Source organism: Poecilia mexicana, unplaced genomic scaffold, assembly GCF_051168715.1.
Source record: "Poecilia mexicana isolate PSO_F unplaced genomic scaffold, ASM5116871v1 scaffold_10, whole genome shotgun sequence".
Classification (NCBI taxonomy): Eukaryota; Metazoa; Chordata; class Actinopteri; order Cyprinodontiformes; family Poeciliidae; genus Poecilia; species Poecilia mexicana.
The window spans coordinates 24424494-24444843 of NW_028263379.1; the positions used below are offsets into that span (position 1 = coordinate 24424494).

The 20350-nt window shown below is 38.6% G+C and overlaps 1 protein-coding gene across 2 annotated transcripts in view; it reads right to left on the reverse strand.

Moving 5' to 3' along the window:
* pdlim7 (PDZ and LIM domain 7) overlaps positions 1 to 20101 on the reverse strand; it is a 36967-nt gene extending 16866 nt beyond the window's left edge. Inside the window, exons 1-4 of one of the 2 annotated variants that reach the window (XM_088009694.1) lie at positions 19942 to 20101; positions 16190 to 16288; positions 6177 to 6328; positions 694 to 721 (exon numbers count right to left, since the gene is read on the reverse strand). In XM_088009694.1, coding sequence (XP_087865820.1) covers positions 694 to 721; positions 6177 to 6328; positions 16190 to 16288; positions 19942 to 19971 — 309 coding nt within the window. In that variant the 5' untranslated portion in view covers positions 19972 to 20101. Of the gene's footprint in view, positions 1 to 693; positions 722 to 6176; positions 6329 to 16189; positions 16289 to 18256; positions 18407 to 19941 lie in introns of those variants that run through there. The other variant, XM_088009695.1, reaches the window with a different exon arrangement.
* Positions 20102 to 20350: the final 249 nt, after the last annotated feature.

Sequence of the window (20350 nt, forward strand, 5' to 3'; positions counted from 1 at the left end):
TGATTAGAGTGTACTCCAGCTGCAGCAGCAGCAGCTCTGTCAGAGCCTGCAGGCTTTTCTCCACACAGACAGAAGGAGCGCTTAAGAAGTGCGGACACTGCTATTTTATTTGTGTTGGCTGTCAGCCAGGAACTGGCCAAAGTAATCTGCTGCTGCAGTTGAAATGAAAACGCTCAAAGTGAGAATGTGTCATGTATAACCATCATCTCTCACTAATGAGATTTCTAACCGAACATTATGTGTGGAGTGCTGAACGCCTACTAAAACGGAACATTGACTTTGAGTTTGTATGTGCCAGCTGCTTTACCAACACAGAGCGGTTCATGACTCCATTGTGCTATGAAAAGTGCAATCAGTTGGTCAAAGTAGCTGCCAAAAGGCCTCACAAAGAGACCGAATGAATCAATACTTAGTCAGGTGTTGGGGATTGTGCAAGGTGTGACAATTGAAACTACAGTCACTTCCGCAAGCGCTTGATCCTCACTCGCTGGTGTTTGGCTAATGCACCGTGCATGGACAATGCAGGTGATTCAGATTTTTTTTTAAACACAAAGTGGCATAATACAGCCTTTAATCCAAGAGCGAGTAAAGATTACAGGAAGTTTCCCCATTTAAAAACGATCCATGCCATTACAAACCATCCAGGTGTTCACAAAGACGTCAGCTCACTGTTAAAGATAAACATGTTCTTACCTTCCTCTCTTCACCTCCTTTAAGAGCTCTAAGGAAAAAAGAAAAAAATCAAGATGTCAGTCTTTCTTCGTTGATCAGCATCAACATGAACTGCACTGAAAACAGACATGAATATCATAATGAAATCAAAAGTAAATAAAACTTTAAGGTGTTCACTGAAAAGTTGTTGTAGTTAGAAATGCTATGACAGGATCACAGTAGGAGATCAGGATCCATATGAATCATTTAACTGCTCAAATTAAATTACACAGACGACAAAATCTGAACAAAGTTAAGCCATGAAAATGTGAAACATTAAAATATAAGTCCTGCTGGAGGAACTTTTGATAATGACATTCAGGAAATAGGAATTATACATTTGCCTTAGTGTTTTATCATTTTTACTAAAGCTTAATATCATATTTAAATTACAATTGGAGGTGAAGATTTAAAAAAAGTCTTAATCTCAAATGGAAGTGGAAAATCTGGTTGATTAACAAAACTGATTGAAAGGTTTCTCCTTGTCCCAATTAGTTTGACAAGAAAAGCCCACAAACTGTTTAATCCTCTGGAGTCTGTGCTGCTCGAGTCAATCTAAACCAGAAATGTCACAACATTAACAACATGCTTCAGTAGAGAAGTTGTTACTGAAATTAACTACTTAATTTCAGAAAGGTGTTAATGAATGAAGATAAAACAAAGCAGCTGTGAAAAGCCAACCAGTTTATTCAAGCCCTGATGTCAGGCTATTTACTCCTGAATTGCTGGCAGACTTTTGGAAAGAAGGGAGTTGATACAAACGAGGTTAATCATGAATCAAGATTCTTAAGATCACTTAAGCTGTTATCTTCTGATACTTTGCTATAAAACAGTAAAACCTGGTTGAACAATGATTGCTCTCTCGTTCAGTGACATTCCCTCTATATATCTAATAACCACTCATGGCACAAAGGCTTAAAAACAATACTGATAAGTTTTAGTTCTTATAGAGAAATCAAGAGTGGTTCAAATCAGCATCGGCAAGTCAAATGTTTTCAAACACAAAGATCGGAAAGTTGCCGTAAATGTCACCGGGATGATATAAGTCATGATTAGGATTATAAAAACTTGCAAGGAAAATTCAAACTAAAGTCCTTCAGAAAATGCTATTTAATGCCAATTTAACACCGAAAATAAATAAAAAAATTAAAGGGGATTTATTCCTAATCTAATGTATGTATTAACGTTTCTTTCCACATTAAACTCTGAGCCACAGATTGCACCTAGTTCTGCAACAAAACTATCATCCAAATTTAAATGCAACACAAAGCTGTAACCAAGTTAAACCGCCCCTTATTGTTTCTGACTGGAGTGTCTCAGCAACCTACAAATGACACTTCCTGCGACAATAAGGAATGACTAACAGTTCCTGTCATTACCGGCTCAACCACTAAGGGCACAGAGTTACAGAGGATGACAACAGAGCTGAAAAGGACAGAGAGGCGGAGGAAAGCATAGGTCTATATTTATGGAAGCCACAATCTGATGAGTCAAATGTTATGAGGAATATCAGGAATGTGTGCGATTGCTGTCCTGTGGCTGTGTTTATTCTGGCTCAGAGATATGTGCGTGATTAAATCACTGTTTCTCGGAAGAAATTAGTTTTCCCCCAGCTGACTCTGACCTGCGCTGGATCTGAATGTGAAAACGGCATGAGATCATTCTCCAACTCATTTCACGGATCACTAATTTCAGTTGATGCATACTTGGCTTTCAGGCTGATGTTAGATAAAGTCAGAAATTTCACCGCAAAGAACTCCCCAACGACGCCGTAATCATCCCTGCAACACATCACAAACAATTCAACCACATCCCGACGGGCCAGTCGCAGACGCCTAAAAGTATGACCCTAATGTGTTCCTGGAGATGCTGCGTGATCCAATTTCTCTGCACCAAAGAACCTATAGTTTAAACCATAACCACGAAATGATTATTGGCACGGAAGAAAATGAGTTACTAAACTAAAACAGAGCATCTCTCATCGCCATGCAGCTGTTCTCCCATCTCGACATAAAACAGTGGACGTGAGCCAAGATGCAAATAAATAGAAAAACTGACAACAGTTCCTCTCTGAAAACAGCATTTGTTTTGCTTTCAGCATGACAACAACAATAGGTCGGGGTGAGATAAACAGGAAACCTGGGATTTATAGGAGACGATTCACTGGTGCAAAAAAGACAGGAGGAAGACTGTGAAATGTTTACAAAAACTTGACTCTGTGAGGAGATGAGAAATGGAGGAGGCAAACCACAGAGTGGAGCAAAAATATAGCTGGTGTGAAGAAAGCTTATTAAGGTCAATCAAAACCATTTCACCATAAAGTGAAGATTAAAAAGAAGACATAAATTAAACAAGGAGAGTTTCCTTTAACCTTCCAGGAGTGGGATAAAAGAGGCATTTATTTAAGAAAAAAAAAATTCAAGGGCTTTTAAAGTTTTATGATCACTCATATTTTATTTAACTACAAAAATTAAACCAATTTCCCTCTTACTCGTTTAAAGGAGTTTGGCTGGTTAAGGCTGGAGACACAAGAAGAAGCCAATTGGTGACTGGAATTGGCCAATTTACAACTTGGTCTACTTATTGTAGATCTATGTATGCATTGTGTATTACCATGGTAACATTATTATTATAGAAAAATCAGGATAGTATAGCACAGTGTAGTGCAGATTCCTCAGACTGTACTGTAGCATCGTTTACATACCCCAATTTTAAAATTGTACAAGATTACAGCAAAACTTGAATTATTGTATAGATAAAAATTAAGAAAAGGTAAATTTGCCTTATATTAACATCCTCTGTGTGCTCTTTAGTTGAACTTTAAAGATAAATCGTATAAAATTGCTAGTTGCCTCAAATGCTGTAAATGATACCCTACAAACCAGAACAGCCAAATCTCAAACTTCTCTATAAGGTTTGGGCTCTGCTGTCTGGAAAGACTTGAAATACCCTGCAGCTGTTCTCTCAAACTAAGTGAATAAAAAAAAGAAAAAAAAAGACATGTAACAATTTAAAAGCAGAGTCTCCTGGCAGGCAACAATGAGGTGAACGAGATAACAAAGCTTTACTCCTATTACTTATAAAGGATCAAAAAAAAGAAAGAAAATCAAAACGAGTCCCGCGGCAGCAGCAAGCTCTGTTTTATTACTTCGAAAGTCGATATCTTCTTTTATATTGAAGGTGCTTGGGCCTTGAATGATTACATTTCATCTTTCTCTGAGACTAAAATCTTTTTTCCCCCCTATAATTAAGCTACTGATTAAACATTTTTGTATTCCTGACACTTTTGTCAGAATTTCTGGCAAGACTTATGTGAGCAGGTGTAAGTGCTGCCCGTAGGAGACCTATTCAGTACTGATTAAAAGATTTCATTGTTTTAGTCCGAGGAAAGTTTTCTTTCTTCTGACAGTTTGAAGTTCAGGCAACGCAAAGAACCCAGAGACTCCTTTGAGAAGTTATTTCCATTAGAAAAAGGCGACTGGAGTACATCCATCCAAATCCGTATACACTTGCTGTATTTGCTACCTACAGACTTGTAGCTGTTTTTGTCTTTTTTGCAGTTTTTTTTGTGTCACATTTAAATATTTTACAGTATAAGATATATTAAGAAAAGAGTATGAAAACCTGCGTAAATACAAAATGCAATGCTCAAATGATTTAACTGGAAAAAGCTATTCAAACCAGTCCAGGCTTGGGTGAAAAACTTTCCCTTTCCCTTGTTAAATCAAGAATAATAATATTAAAAAAATATATCACTTAATATAACCTGTATGAATCATGTATTAAATGTAATTAGGTAACATATTTTTGATTCAGTTTCATCCAAGCCTGATTACTGGCTGACCTGTACAATCAGGAAATCTCTTTAATCAGCGGTGTCCAGCTCCAGTCCTCAAAGGTCGGTTTCCTGCAGGGTTTGGATGCGTCTCTGCTCCAACACAGCTCAATCAAACAGCCAAATTATTTCCTTTGCATATTACCTAGCTCTGCATAGACCTACTAATGAGTCATTCATTCGATTCAGGTTTGTTTCATCAGGGCAGCATTTAAGACATGAAGGTCACCAGCCCTTGAGGACAGACTCTGGACACCGCTGTCTTAAATAGAAGTGATACAGCATATTTAATATGCCTTGATCTAAAGAAATTCAAGAACAGATGAGAAACAAAGTCTCTGACATCTGGATACAAAGTTATTTCTCAGACTTAACTACTGAAGCAAACTAGAGTGATGAACTAATCTACCAAAACTAATCAAAGAGATCATCAGTGGCTGATTCTGGAGGTCACAACACAAACCAGAACATTTAAACTGCTTAATTTGTCTTAAAGTCAATCTTCCTGATTCAACAATAAGACTGAGATTGGGTAAAGATGGCAACCACTGAAGAGTCCTAGAGAGAAAAGCACAGCTGGCCAAAAACGAACAGGAAGACCCGTCTCACAGTTGCCAAAAACATCTTATGATCATCAAGACTCTGAAGAAAATAATATGTGGACTGATGAGACAAACATGGAACATTATGGAATCACCTCACATCTGGTAAAAAGAAGAGAATTTCAGAAAAAGAGCCAATGGTCAAACATGGTGGTGGCAGTGTGATGCTCTGGGGCTGCTTCAGCACACAGACAATTTGCTGCAATTGATGGAACCCGTTTTCTAGCAGAAATCCTGAAGGACAATTATCCAGCCATCATTTTGTGACCTTAAGTCCTACTGCACTTCAGTTATGCAGTGGGACAAAAACCCAAAACACACCAGCAAGTCCACCTCCAAATGCCTAAAAAAGAAAAAAGCATGATGCTTTGTCTGGACTTGAATACAACTGAGCTTTGGTGGGATGACTTTAAAACAGGCCGTTAATAGTCGAAAACCCTCCAATTAAATTTTTATGTAGGGGTTGTTGGTTTGGAAAGCTTTTTCCAGCTAATTTATGAACCTCGAAAACAGATTTTCTATGAATTAAAGGTTATGTGCGTATGAAAATAATTTTTTTTAATCATCTGAAGCTCTTAAGAGCAACTCAAAAGTGAAAACATCACATTAGTAAAAAGGAAAATCATTTGTCACAGCAATGTTTTAAAAGTTACAGAAAAATCTTTGAAAAAAAAAAAATTTGCTCATTTGGCCAGTAGTTGTAAAGTAAGAAAACTTCAAAAAAAACATCAAAAGTTAAAAGCACCTCAGGCAAGAACTTGTTTCATCAAGACTGGCCTGGAAATTAAAGAAAAACCGCACTGTTGAAATAAAACTAAAGCTGTACCTAAACCTTGGAGAAATGGATAGTGGACTGAAATGACAATGTGTCTTGCAAACAGTCTGGGAACAATTTCAAAGGTCTTGATGGGATCTAATTTTGTCTAAATGAAAACGAAGGAGGCCATACGCTCTGTGGCGGTTTCTGCTGCTGTGTGCATGAGATAAAATTAGCACTTTGTTGCATCATGAGCTGCCAGAAGACCTACCTGCTGAGGGTGAGGGTGAGGGAGTCTGTTGCTGCTCTAATCTTGTTTTGCGCTTCCACGTGGGTCATCTCCTCGGCATTGGCGTCACAGATGGAGACCACCCAGTCGCCCACCCCGACTCCGGCCTGAGCTGCCTTTCCACCCGGTGTAAGCTGGAGGAAAACAACAATTCAGTTCGAGGGGGTTATCAGAGCAGGTATAACAGGAAATTACAGTGATCACTCAGGGGAATAAAAACAAAACCAAAAAAAAAACCCTGCTTGGAGAAAGGTGGAGCTTTTGTGGCTGCAAAGATCACGCTGTTGATTACAATATAATTAACTTGTAAAATGAACATAATGTACAACAGAAAAAAATAACTTAAAATGAAAGTCATACTACATTTAAAAAAAATTTAATGTTTCCTTTAATATTTCAGAACTGGTGAGACACAGATTATAGCTTTGACAGGACCATCCAGCTGAGAACAGCTTGTTAAAGGTTTTCTTTCCTTCAACTGCAGATGAACTAACTACTTAAAACATTCCCACAGGATTCCTCTTCAAAATGTCTAAACTTTCACTTTAACGCAGCTCATCATTGCAACAACATTCTACACTATAATGAAAATAAAAATGTTTGGGTTATTGTACAATTAATATGTATTAACTTAGACTTTAATTTAAAAAAATTAAAGTACAAAATGAATTATATTAATAATATTAGCAGGTGAAATTCCCTAAAGTAATGACAATACATGCCAACATCTTTAATATTTCTTCAGCAGTGAATTAAGGACGGAAAGTCTTTAATTCTTTCAGGAGAAAGAAATATGGCAAGAATTGTGATTTATGTTGTAATAGTTTGCTTTAAATGACGATGTTTGAAAACATTAAAAAGCAGAATAATTTTTCTTTTGTAATTTGAAATGCAACAATCCTTCCCCCAGGCGAACATCAATTGATGTCAATGTTTGTGATTAAATGCAGTTATTTGTGGTAAAATTGTACTACTTAGTGTAATTGTTTCACTGAAGCAGCTGATTTAATAGAAAGCTTTTATTGGTGAAACGGTATTTATGTTTGTGAAGCTCCAACTAATGGCAGATGTATTGCCTCTGTCCACAAATATTAATAAACTGCAAGTCATAAGGTACAGTTTTCAAGCCAAATCTTTAGACAGTGTGAAACTAATAGGAGCATTTCTGACCAAGAACATCTCTCATAAACACATCTGCTGCCATAATGGAGCAAAATAGCATGTGTTTAACATTCTAAGCTGTCAAACAAACCTTGAAACAACCTTAGTAATTTAGAGAAGAGTTGCGTGTCTCTAATGTTTTCATCCATCATACTGAGTAATCAGCGGCAGAAATGCATGTTTTGAGGTTGGAAAAATGTTAAGCATTCCTCTGGCTTCATCGGGTCTAAACAACAGAAACTGTTCATCCAAACCACAGTGTAGGAAGTCTCTAACATTTCCTATAGCAACATTATACCACTGTACCCCTAACCTCATACCTGAACACACAAACAATCGTTCTCCGTTGACACCGTTGTAATGTCTGACACCTACTAATTAACTCGAGGAGCCTGTTTGTCTGTTACACTCAGCACTACCAGGAACAGCCATTATAAGGTCACCATGATGTCATTAGTGGACAGCTTGTGATTTACTGCAGATGTAACTGGTGACTGTAGGATAAATGTTTGACAGCTGCAGACGAGGCCCAGATGTTGCCATTAGTCATACCATTAGGCGGAACGATCTGTCCACCTTTTCTCAGTCTGACAGGTAAGCTGCTGACTGACACAGCAATGACATCATCCTCTCCCTCCGTCACTGAGGCTGTGAGAGCATTAGTCAGCGCTGAAGTCAAGCATAGAGTTATGTTACAACAAGACACAAAGCAGTGAACACTACAACCCGGCCTCCCATGTCCTCTAAAACACAGATCAGAGATGCTACGCTGTGAATAGCAAGGGCTTAGTCCGCTTACCCATGCAGCTTAATGAAATCTGAGACCTGTGTCAAATACTAAGATAACCAGAGGAAAAGCGTGCAGCATCAGATAAGTAAGCAGGAGCCAGGATTTCTGGCAAACAGAACCCCCATTAGGATTACTCGCAAATGCCACGGATCCCTGCAAATGTTAGTTCATCAAAAGCTCAGAGGACTCAGCTGTTCGATCAATAGTTTCCTGTCATGTTTGGCTCAGCTAATCACACTTGCTGCTTTGATTGGGAACATGAATCATGAACGGTTGCACAAGAGCAGAGAAGACATCATAAAAACGATAACGTCTCTGCTCATAAAAAAAAGGTACATAAATAAATACTTGGCTCTCGACAGATAAAAACAAAACTGCAGCTGGGCTTAAAACACAGAGCAAGACTTAAATGTAGAAATGTCTTGGCCCATGTTCACACAGCAGGCAAATGCAATCCTTATAGTATTTTTCACATCAGTCTGAACGGCATGATTCTGATCTTTTCAACCAAAAGAAATAATTATAACAACACATGCCACTGCCATGTGGTTCCAAGTCAGATTTGTATCCGATTGATTTCAAAGTGTCTTAAGTTGCATTTTATCTGACTTTTATGTCGTTGATTTGAGGTGTGCATCATAATTCTTCCCCAGAACAAGCCAGGCATGGCAAATGACGTAAACAATGGTGGAAAACGACAGAAGTCTCTGTCAGCATTGCATCACAATCCCACCATTCCTGCTCTGACTACACATCCAAACAGATTTTGCTACAGAAGTTGCAGTCAATATTCACAGAGGCCATAGCTACTAGTTGAGCTTTTATGTTAGCTTCCCTTGTGTTATGGTTTTGTGACAATAACGTCGGCTCTGAATAACTGATCCGTAGACGGTGGCATCTATTATTTCTTCTGTAAACAGTGTGCTGCTGTGTGACGTCTATGTTCTTGTTCTGTCCATGCGGGTCGCTTTGAGGCTAAAAAACCAGGATTCTGGTTTCATAGATCACTTTAATTCTCATGGATTTGCATTTGCTGGAAGGAATTATAGGCACTTTTGTTTCAATTTTACAAATGAGTTTAACATTTCAAGCATTTTTTTAAGGAGAAAAATAACCGGAGACCCAAATACATGACTTGTAGCCTCGCCTTCACATGGCAGGCTATTCACTCAGGATTCCCACAGAGATAAATGCAGCCCTGCCTCCATTATTCATACTTTACTTGACACCGTTTGGACACGCTTCTCAAAGCCGTTTTTCATTGTGCATTTTAGAAAAGCTTTTTGTGGGTTATAGATCCATACTCAAAATTATGATCAAAAAAATATTAAACTTCTTACGTCTATAACCAAGAATGTCTCAATCACAAGCAGTGCTGCTGACAAGCAGCTTTTACCACAGATACTAAAAGGAAGTGACTTAAAGGTCACAGATGATGCAAAATTGGAGTAAAGGATCAGCAAACTCAGCACAGGAGATCTACACAGTAATGAAGAAGAAGAAGAAATCTTCAATTTGGGAGGAAATTTCTGTCCAAATTGTCCCATTAAGTAGGTTTTTAAAAAGCTCTCTAAAAAGTCATGACTGCAGAACCACTAAGACTTCCCATCATACTGAATATTACTTATAGTTAAGCATAACCAGTAAAATAAATCCTCTTCTCAATGGTCACATATATTAAATCATATTTTTCAACAAGTATTCAGGAGAAAAACATTTTACATTAGTATCCGATTGCAATCCCAATTAGTTCACGTTTGTTAGACTGGTGACCCCTGTAGTTCGCCTAATGTCTGATTTTAAATGAAATGTTTTATGACTTACATACAGTAAAAAAATATATATTATGGAAAATATAGAATGAAATAAGGCAACATGTTAAAATAGACAAGAGAAACTCAGAAGCCACATGCAACTCTTATAATTGAGTTCTCTCTCAAGGCAGCAGTGATGGAGCCAAATTCACCACCACTACATTATTCAGACACACAATCCAAGACGGATACAAGGACTTCATCATATTTTTACACCTTGTTCATTTAAAACGTTCTTAGGGGAACTGCATGAACTTAACTTTTATTGACTGCTCTGTGGCTCTACTGACTTGTCAAGCATCTATGAGATGTAATAACTTTTATATACATTCAAAATATCTATGGCTGACACAGATTTAAACTTTGGAAAGAAGTATAACAGTGGTGTTTTACTCCAGTTTATTATACCCATACCATCACAATTTCACAATTTATTATGTTAACCATCTGTACAAAGTTTATTTTATGCATTTAGGAGACCACTGCGTTAGATACCTCCAGCTGGCTCTCCTTCAGGAGTATCAACTCACTAACATATTGAGGTAAATGAAAAAAGTAAATGCACTACATAAAAGCACCCATTACTACCATCCAAATGTACAGTAAAAAAATGAAAAAAACTTTTACGGCCGTTAGATTGTGCATTCAATTAATTTGTATGGATTTAGTTGTCGTGTTGATGGACGCAGACACCTGTGTTTCTGGCTCAGGTTCAGAGTGCAGCTGCTCCCTCACTTCAGAAGCCAGCAGTCAAAGTTGCTGCGTTCAGACCTTTCGGTTGGTAAGGGGCGGACAGAAACCCAACACCTGCCTCGTCCTCCGTGTAGGAGTCAATACAGGGAAGGACACTGGAAAACACGCACTTGCTATTGCAACACACTCTACTGCACCTCACAAAACCAGGGATTTCTCGTGGTCGTTAAGATACGATTGCAAAGATGACGTCTACACAGACTTTTCATTCAGCCACTGTGAACCTTGCTTGGACTGGAGGGAATATTACTTTAGTTGTTTAACGTCGGCGAAGCTTATAGAGTTGGTGAATCCGCGTCTCAGTGGATCTAAATGGTTCGACTAACAGTTCACGGCCAGTTTCAAAGCCGTCTGGCAGAGTGCAGCAGCAGAACCATTTTGGTGTACTATCAAATTTCAAAGCTTGAGCCAACCTTTCAGGATGCATCACGCTAAATTCATCTTTGAAGTACATTCCTTGCGGCGAGCCAAAGCCTCACACGTATTCTCAGCTCGTTTTGGTTAATAATGCACCAAGGTTTATCAAACAGCTGGTGATATACAGGCTAGGTAGCTATGTACCATCGCAATTTTATTCTTTCCATGGCTATTTGGGGGCTAAGAGACCGTCTGTCCTTACATCACTCGCAGCACAGCTGATGCAAAGCCATAAATATCACTCTGAGAAATGGAAAACCAAACCTGCAAGTATGCAATCTCCCCCGCTGCCCCCATAATGACTGCAGAGGAACACCTCCCACCAACTCACCTTAAAACACAACACGTATGTCGGACATATCCGACAACAACAAAGGCCTCAGAGACCAATGCATGTTACAAAATGAATTATTAATGCCCTCTAACAAGGCCTCCTTTCTCACAGCTTTTGCAAGTGTGAGAAAAAGAGCACGCTGATAATGAAGCAACAGATGGTCTTCAAGTTAAGACAGAAACCCAGGGAAACAGAATCATAAGACTTAATGACAGCTGTAGACGTGGACTGGGGAGGCATTTTTAACATCTCTCTGCCCGTTTATTGCTGTGACATCATTGGCAATTTTCTCCAAAACTTTGAAGTCAGCGGGGTGGCATGTGTTTGTTGATAGAAACCAGATGGTGCTCACAAGTTATGTGGGGTTATCATAATGTTTACTGAATTGCGATGGCATGGGATCTGGAGCAGAAATGTGGTAAAACTTCTCTAATCAGAAGGAACAGACTCAACCAAAGCAGCTTCGCTTTCTACACCTTCATATGGAATATTCCAACAAATGTGATGAGGGATAAAGCAATGCAAATGTCTTCATATGTAAAGTCACAAAAGTTTCTGGAAAATTGCAAGGAAAAAAAGGAAGAGGAAAAAAAATGGATAAGGGGGAAAAGATTACTCGAGGAGTGGATTAAATTGGGTGCATTAAAATCCCCGCATCACAAGAGCGTTTCAGAAACAATCCAAGATAGCATCATTTTCAGTACGAGTTGAAAATTATGTTATTAATAAGTAATGAAGTTAATTTTCAAACAATGCCATAAGCTAAACTTATATATCGTGGGACATTATGGACTGCAACTAAACAAGAAAGAAAGACTCAAACACAAAATCTTCAAACCCCATTTGCAGAACTGTTTAGAAGTGCAAAGATGTTTCAGCAGAAATGTAATCTTCTCCTTCTTGTGAAAATGCCTTAATAATGGAGACTGCTCAAACTGCTTGATAGGCCACGTGTTTGTCTCCCTTGCTGAATCTAAAAGCTTCTCCCCATCATTATTTCTATTGATCAATAAAACATTATAACTGTTTGACTACAATGCCTCTGTTCCTCCTAACATAACCATAACTTTTTAATTTTAGCATAGAATAAATTATATTTACTGTAATTATAATAAAGTTTTGCTAATTGTTAGTTAATATACTTTAGGTCTATAAATTATGAATGCATACTTTTAGTCACAAAATAGAATAAAGAAGGAGTTGTATTGCTTTATGATTATTTTTATAGTTCAATACAGACCTAAACACCAGACTGGTTGGCAGTATAACTGGTCAGATAGACACACACACACTCTCTCTCACACACACACACACACGTACGTACACGACAAGTGTGTATATAAACACACACACACCTCAGGGCAATTATAGGGCCAAATTTGTAATGGTGGATCAGTGGTTAGCACTGCTGCCTTACAGCCAGAAGGTCCCAGGTTTGAACCCTGACTGGGGGGTTTTCTGAAAACAACCTGGTGAACAGAATATGTGGATATAGACATTTGATGGCATTAACTTCCAGAAAAATGCAGAGGCACATTGCCAGTGAATTCCTGTGAATCCTAAGCAATACTTAATTTTCCATTCTTATTAAAAACAAACCCCTGATGAACAACATCCAGCCTGACTATCAAGAAAATAACTTGTTGTCTGTTACTGGTGCCGCGAGGTGTTCTTAAAGAGCTTTTTGTGTTATGTTTGGGACCAGAATTAAACAAAACCTTATTGCTTAGCAATAAAGTCCAGGACAGGGATTGCTCATACACATCTGGAGAAGACAGTTTGCAGTTTAACAGAAATAAAACCTTCTTTCTGCTTTCATTGGAAAAGCTGTCACTCCAGTCAGTCAAACGTGGTGTACGTTTTTACAGCTGATGGATGAGAACCCATCCTGCTAAGCTCAAAATCTCAGCTTTCCTTTTCCATTCGCATCCACTTAAAAATTATGGTCTTCATTCCTCTGATCTCACTTGGAGACAATTCCTTTGAGACTGGGGGAGTTCGTCATATGGATGGGAGAAGTGAGTGGTGAAGACAGACGCAGAAGGGAGACAACAGGATTGCCTGTTGGCAGCGGCAGGGTGGATATGAGAAAAATGTCTGGAATGCTGAGAAAGCACAAGCTCGGTCGGCACAGAGACCAAGGAAAGAAATACAAGCAATTGAAGAGCTCAGAAACTCCTGAACCCACTCACAATTGAGAGGTGACAAGTTAGAAATACACAAACTTTCCAGATCAATGAAAAGTTAATCAGAGGTTCAATTTGCGGCGCATCAATTGGAGTCTAAATGATAAAATAAAAAGTGATACTCCGTTTTTTAATCTTCCATCTTTTATATCCAGTCTCAAGCAGAGCAAATCATCTTCTAATATGCACAAAAAACATACAAACATTGATCTTTCAGGAGTTATTGCCTGCAATCTCATTGCCTCACTGAGAAACGAAAAGTCTTTTGTCATTTCCCTCCACATGTTCATCGTTTTCCACAGTCTTGCTTTAGATTGTTATCAGCAACAAGCTGTGAGGAAAAGAAATGGACCACCCACTGGATTTATCTAATGGAAACTCTTCAAGTAAAAGCTAGATCTTTTCCTGTTACGGAGAAATCCTGTGTAGCTGAGCTTCACTCCCTCTTGACCAAGACTTCATTGTTTGTTCTTTCTTGAAAGCCAAGATGAGAGTCAAAAGTCCGTAAGTCAGGAAAAGGAGGCGTGCATGCTGGATGTTCACAGGCTGCCTTAATAAAAGTATTCTTTCCTCTTTCAGAGCTTCTGAGTCAGTATTTTGGAGAAACTAGTTTTACTGCAAGCATTTTGGAGAATCTCCATACCACCTTAGTGAATCTATAACTTGTAAATAGCACCACCAGGTTCCCAGCTAAGGAAAAGTCTCTGCACAGTGCAACCTGGCCTCCACCGTGTGTCACTGTGAGGATAGGAGGATAGTTCAATGTTGTGTTAGTATTCTGTCACACATTTTGGACAGAAAATTCAACCTGAGTCTTTTCTCAGCAAAGATAACTCAGGTTTCTTCCGCATATTTGTTGTGTCCTGATTGATCTTTTCTCGCCCAGCTCAACAGTCAGTTAGCAGGCTTGCAGTCGTGCCGGACACTTGCCGTCGTCTAATCAGATAATGGATTGAAACTTCATGAGGTGCTCTGAGTTTTTTTTTTTTTTTTTACATTTTATAACCTTCCTTTTATCTATTGTTTATCCCCGATCTGCCTTGGTTCCTTGGTTTTCGTGTTTTTTCCCATCCTAATCTTCACTGAACAGTTGGCTTTATGTAGAGATTAGACTGTTTACAAATCAGGTAAGCTCTGACTGCAATTAGTGGCACTGGATTTTATTTTGAATAGCAAGGTTAGTTTATCTAGGAATTTTCAAAACCATCTTTATTAAATGACACTTTGTGTTGACCCATAATACAAATTACAATAAAACGGGTCAAGTTTTTAAAGTGACAAATGTGAAAAGGTTAGAGATATACGGACATTTTTTGCGGTGGACCATAGCGCCTAAACAAGCACGGCATTGAAGGAATAAGAATATCAGAACTCCAAGTTTAGGAATACAGCTTTCTCTTTGTGCAATAACCATGAACAGTGGAAAACTAGCCTCCAGACATACGTTAGCCGCGTTTGACGGTGTTTAACAGACAACCTCATTGATATTCACCCCAGAAGTAAACCCCGCTTGTCTAGACTGAAATTCCCCTAAGCAATCATCTATAATCTGCTAGAAAAATGCATCTTTTGTGTAAAGCCATTCCTCCAACTGCTTGTGCTTATAGAAGAAACTCTGTTGTCTGAAACCAACAGAAGAACATGAGGTTTCTAATCAAGATGAGCTGAGAAAATACAGGACATGTGCTGACAGGAAGGGTGATACCTGCTGCCATCATCAAGGGATTACATCACCCTAAACGCACCCGCCTCGGTGAGATTCTACCCGTAAGGCGATGCAGACTATTCTGCAAAATATAAACATTAACTGCATTTGACCACTCTGCCTTTAATTGGTGTTCTGTTTGGACTAAGAGAGGCAAAGCTTCCGCATATGATGTGCCTTCAAATTATCTTTGTAAAAGGAAAAACCACATCCTGAACGAAGCTGATAAAGTAATAAACGTCAGTCAGCCGTGATATTTATGCATTATCTTAACTTTTAAGGGAACAATGTAACAATCCCAGTGTGCTAAGGAGAGCCAGATCTGTGTATGAACTAGTTGGCTGCAACTGTGGAATTATTTTATGTGAGTGCATTCATGCGTGACTGCAAGATCGAGCCTGTACCTTTGTCAGACAAAGCAGCAGTGCACTTATAAGGCCTGGAAAGCGGTTGCTGCTCTCATCAGCATAAGCATAGTTCATCTGAAACTTAATTCTGAAGAATGGTTGTGTCCTAACATGGAGTGTACAAAGCATTTTGGGACAAATGACAGCACGTTTGTGTGATCAGCACATACCAGTCGTGCAAAAGCTCATAAAACTGAAGTACCGTCTGCAGACAATACCCATTGTGAGAGTGAGACAGGATATTCCTGTGCTCTCTGTATACCAGGAAGGTGTTTCTCACTGAAAGTTTTTTGTTATTTAGCCACAAATTCAAACTGGAGCTCAGGGAAAACCATAAAAGGCTGACTAGAGCAATCCTCAATGCAAAACATCAAGCAAATTCCCGAGACCTTAATGAACACAAACACAGAGAAGAGCTTGTTTCTTACCCTTGACACAGTGAGTGGCATGCTGAAGTCTTTGCCTCCCTGCAGCCTGAAGCCCCACGGCGCTGGGCCGCTGAGGGTAACAGAGTACATGTTCATAGCCTTGAGAAAGAGAGGAGAGGAAATGCTGAAATTAGCAAGAAAACCAGGAAAAGCTTTACAAGGTCGCACATCCTTTCCTGCTTTCTCCAAATGTCTTTGCTGCTGACTGTGGGAGTTTTCTTTCTAAAACTAATATTTCAGGCAAAGAAGGAGAGAACAGGAAAAAAAAAAATTACATAACTTTTTTTTTTCACATAAACTGTCACAACTTTTGAATGGCTAACTATAGGGGGGAAAATGTCTGACAATAAAGAACAGATACAACATTCTCTCTACTAAATCGAACGCACGATGAAGTTTTTGGCTTTTCCAGTTTCCATTGTACTTTTAGCTCTGACCTGATTCTTTGACAGAGAAACTCGTTTTAACAGAAAACAAAGGCATTACAAGATGAACCCCATCAATGCATCACATCATTCATTCATTTAAGCTCCAAATTATTTCTTTACATGCATGATCTTTACTTAACCAAGAAATTTGTTTATGATGGATAATGAGACAAGCAAAGCTAGATAATACAGTAATATATTGGGAGGGGGTGGCGGGGCTATGCCTTTTATGTTTTTTTATATAAATGTCTCAAATTATCAATAATCAGTGATAAGCTCCAAGTCTTTGAGATTGGAAGGTCTTCTTAACTAACATTTAGCTCTCTCCATTGATTATCTGTCAAAGTCTGGGTCACTCCAAAAAGAACCATGCTGGTAAAATTAAAAGATAACTAAACCTATCTCTGCAAAAAATGTGCATTTTTATAAATAAAGTAAAAGAAAAACTGTTGTTGGTTGAATTCATAAAATTATAGAGATTCTTAGTTTTGATCAATTTTGTGAAATGAAATAAAAGAAACTGATCTTTCACACATGAACTGACAAAGGGAAAATTGGTCAATTCCAATTTCTGGTCTTTCTGTCTTTAACAGAAATATGGCAGATTTAATTATTTATTTGAGTTTCTAAAATGAGGAGAAAAACTATTTAGATGTGTGCTGGTTGACATGGTCAGTAACTTCAAAGCTGAGTAACTTACACTGGTTTTCTAACTTTCAACTACAACTTGTCTCAACTCTTACACACCAAGATGCTCAAAACGTTGTTCCAACTTTTAGGAAAATTCCCATACACGTATGAGTTATTCTGTCAGAAAGCCATACCATGTGCCCGAGCTTTCACATGGAAAACTTTCATGTGAAATATCACTCTGGAATTTGAAAAGGCTTTTACTGCAACATAAAAACCACTGGCATAACTTATTTCATGGAGAATAAAATTCGGCTTTTCCTGTCCAATAAGGCTCTGTGACATCATATCCTCACAATTTTTAACAAGTTTCAGTCTATAGCAAACAAGAGAAATATGTTCTGTACAGGTTATTTGTTAAAGGTGATCATTTTGAGTCCAACAAAAAAATCCAGGAATTAAAATAAAGTCTTTATATATCAATTAATATATCCTAAACCTTTAGAGGATCTTTTATTAAAGTCAAAATGTGCATCAAAGTACATGCTAATGACTAATTAGCTTTGATGTGTTGAATGAATTTTCCAACCAAAGAAAGATTGTCCTGTTTCGCTCTTCAGCTAATCAATTTGTGAACCTTTGGCCAACACATCAATCAACCCTCATTTTCGGGATGAAACTAGGCAACTCGTAAATGTCACGAAACGTCATCAAACACTGGCTGCTCATCTTTAACATCTGAACCTGCTAAGCCATTTAAGCTTACCGGTACTTTTGTACATTAACATGTAAAAATGAAGATCTTACTTCTAAAATGCAACAAAAATAAACCCAAGAAGACAGACATTTTAAGAATTAAAGCCAGCTTTCAGACATTGGCTCCCTCTGTGACCTCTGAGCAGGCACCCCTACGCCTCCATTTAGTCCTCTTCCTTCCGCAGTCTTACCAGGTGTGATCATTCTTCCTGACACATGTCTATCCAGCCAAGAGAGCGCCATGGCAACTTACCTTATCCGTGAGGGGCCAGCTGGTAGCCCAAACCTGAGAGAAAAGCTGGGGAGTCAGTGATCTGGGGCGAGGAGACTGTGCCTACCCCTGATGCTGCGTGTGACACAGACGAGCCTTAGCCTCTGCTCAATCCTCAGAGGCTATATAAGGAATGTAAAACTACACCAAACTATTTCAGCCCAACACCCACATGAGTCACAGGGAGAAGGAGGGTGAGGAGGGTTGCTGAAGGAGGACCGTGAGAGGTAACGTCAACTGCCTTGAAATTTTGGCCAAGGGCCTCTACGTAGACTTCTTCTCCGCCTTTCTTCTGAAACTACACTTGAAAACCGGCAGACAGCCACGAGTTAAATAAAACTAATGAGAGAGTGCATTCTTCTCCAAAGGAACGAGATGTATTACAAACAAACCCGCAATTACATTTCAACTTCTTAAAGGAACAGGGTCAGCGTGGTACGATTGAGAAGTGAAGCAACTGTCTGCTCGCAGATAACTTAACAATAATAATAAAAACAGATCATTTAACACGAGTCCTTGTAGTGTAAATAGAAAGCTGGAGGCTTAATACAAGTAAAACATGCAAGCAGCAATAATTTCAGGTAGAAATGCACCGATCAGACTTTTCACGTGAATAAAAAAGAAAAACGTCTTGAAGACTGATAGAGGTAGTAATTCTGATTTAAAAAGAATATAAACAAAATACAAGATTATCTCCATTAATGCATTACAGTACAATGAACTTATTGTGTTATAAAGTGTCCTGTTGGGGCACTTTATAACACAAGTCAATGTAATTCATCTACAGACATACATAAGCAGTCCAATCCAATTTATTAAACTCTAAATAGTGCATAATGGCACTTTTACAAACCAAAACTTAAATGAGAGTTGTTAGTTTTGATGCAGATGGTTTCAAAAAAAGTTTGGATTTTGTCGTTTGGGTTTAGTTTGAATTTGTTATGCTGATCACCGATCAAGAGAAGAATGGCTCATGTACATCTCTGGCCTATTTGTTTGGTGCATCTCTAACTTGTGCATGATTAAATTCTAGATTGCATCAGCATACGTTTTAGTTGCAAAAACTTGAGGTTGGCATTTCGAGACAATGTGTGTCAGCAGCACAGATGGCTTCAACAGCAACATCCTGGTAACAGAGGTCACATTTCGCTTGTGAGGCCATCACATAGCAAAAATGATCATTCGGTTGTTAATCACTGTTTAAAGCTTCAATCTTCATTAAATGCAACCTTGTGAAGGCAAATCTGGGAAATTAATCATCCAGCTAATGTTGAAATACTGAAAATCATAACCTAATATTTGCAACATATTATCCTAAAACAAAATGTTACATTATGTGGGGAACTTGTTTTGTTTGGGGGTTTTTTTTCTCCTATACAGGGAGTTTATATAGCTACGTTTCAAATGGTTTTAAGAGAAGTGCTAATTAAAGATCATGCTGTGCAGACTCAGAAGTTTACACTCACAAAAGTACAGGAAGTTGTACTTAAAAAAATAAAAAATCCAAAAAGCTACAAAACGTCTTGAAGAACAACCAGGCAAAGCCATAAAAGCTCATTAGACAGCACAACACACCCCGCACAGTTACTAACGCTGCGACAAAAAGTTAGTTTAAAAGTAACGTCGCACACAAGATACCAAATACAGAGACCTTTGAATTAGCTTACCTCTTGTGCCTCCTTCTGTTCGCCGGACATAGCGAGTTATAAGAGTTGCGAGCGATAAAGAGCAAAGTCAGTCCTAACTTTGTAGTTTTCCTCAGAGCGGAGGTCAAGAAGCCGCAGCGAGTCTCCCTCCTGTTGAGGCACAAATTTATTCCCTCAAAGTCTTTCCAGCAGGACCAGTCTGTGACGTCACATGTCACGTGGTTTGGGCTCGCTGGGCGCGCGCATGTCAGCTCGTTCACCGTCCAGAGGCTGTCGCAGTTCCCACTGTAAAACCAGATATGTCTTGTGACGAAAAAAATTATATCAACACATAAAGCTGGCTTTAATTATTGACCAAATGTGTGGAGGGAGAAAGCCGGAAATAAATTCAGAGGCCAGCAATGTCACGAGCACAAACTTCAGTCTATTT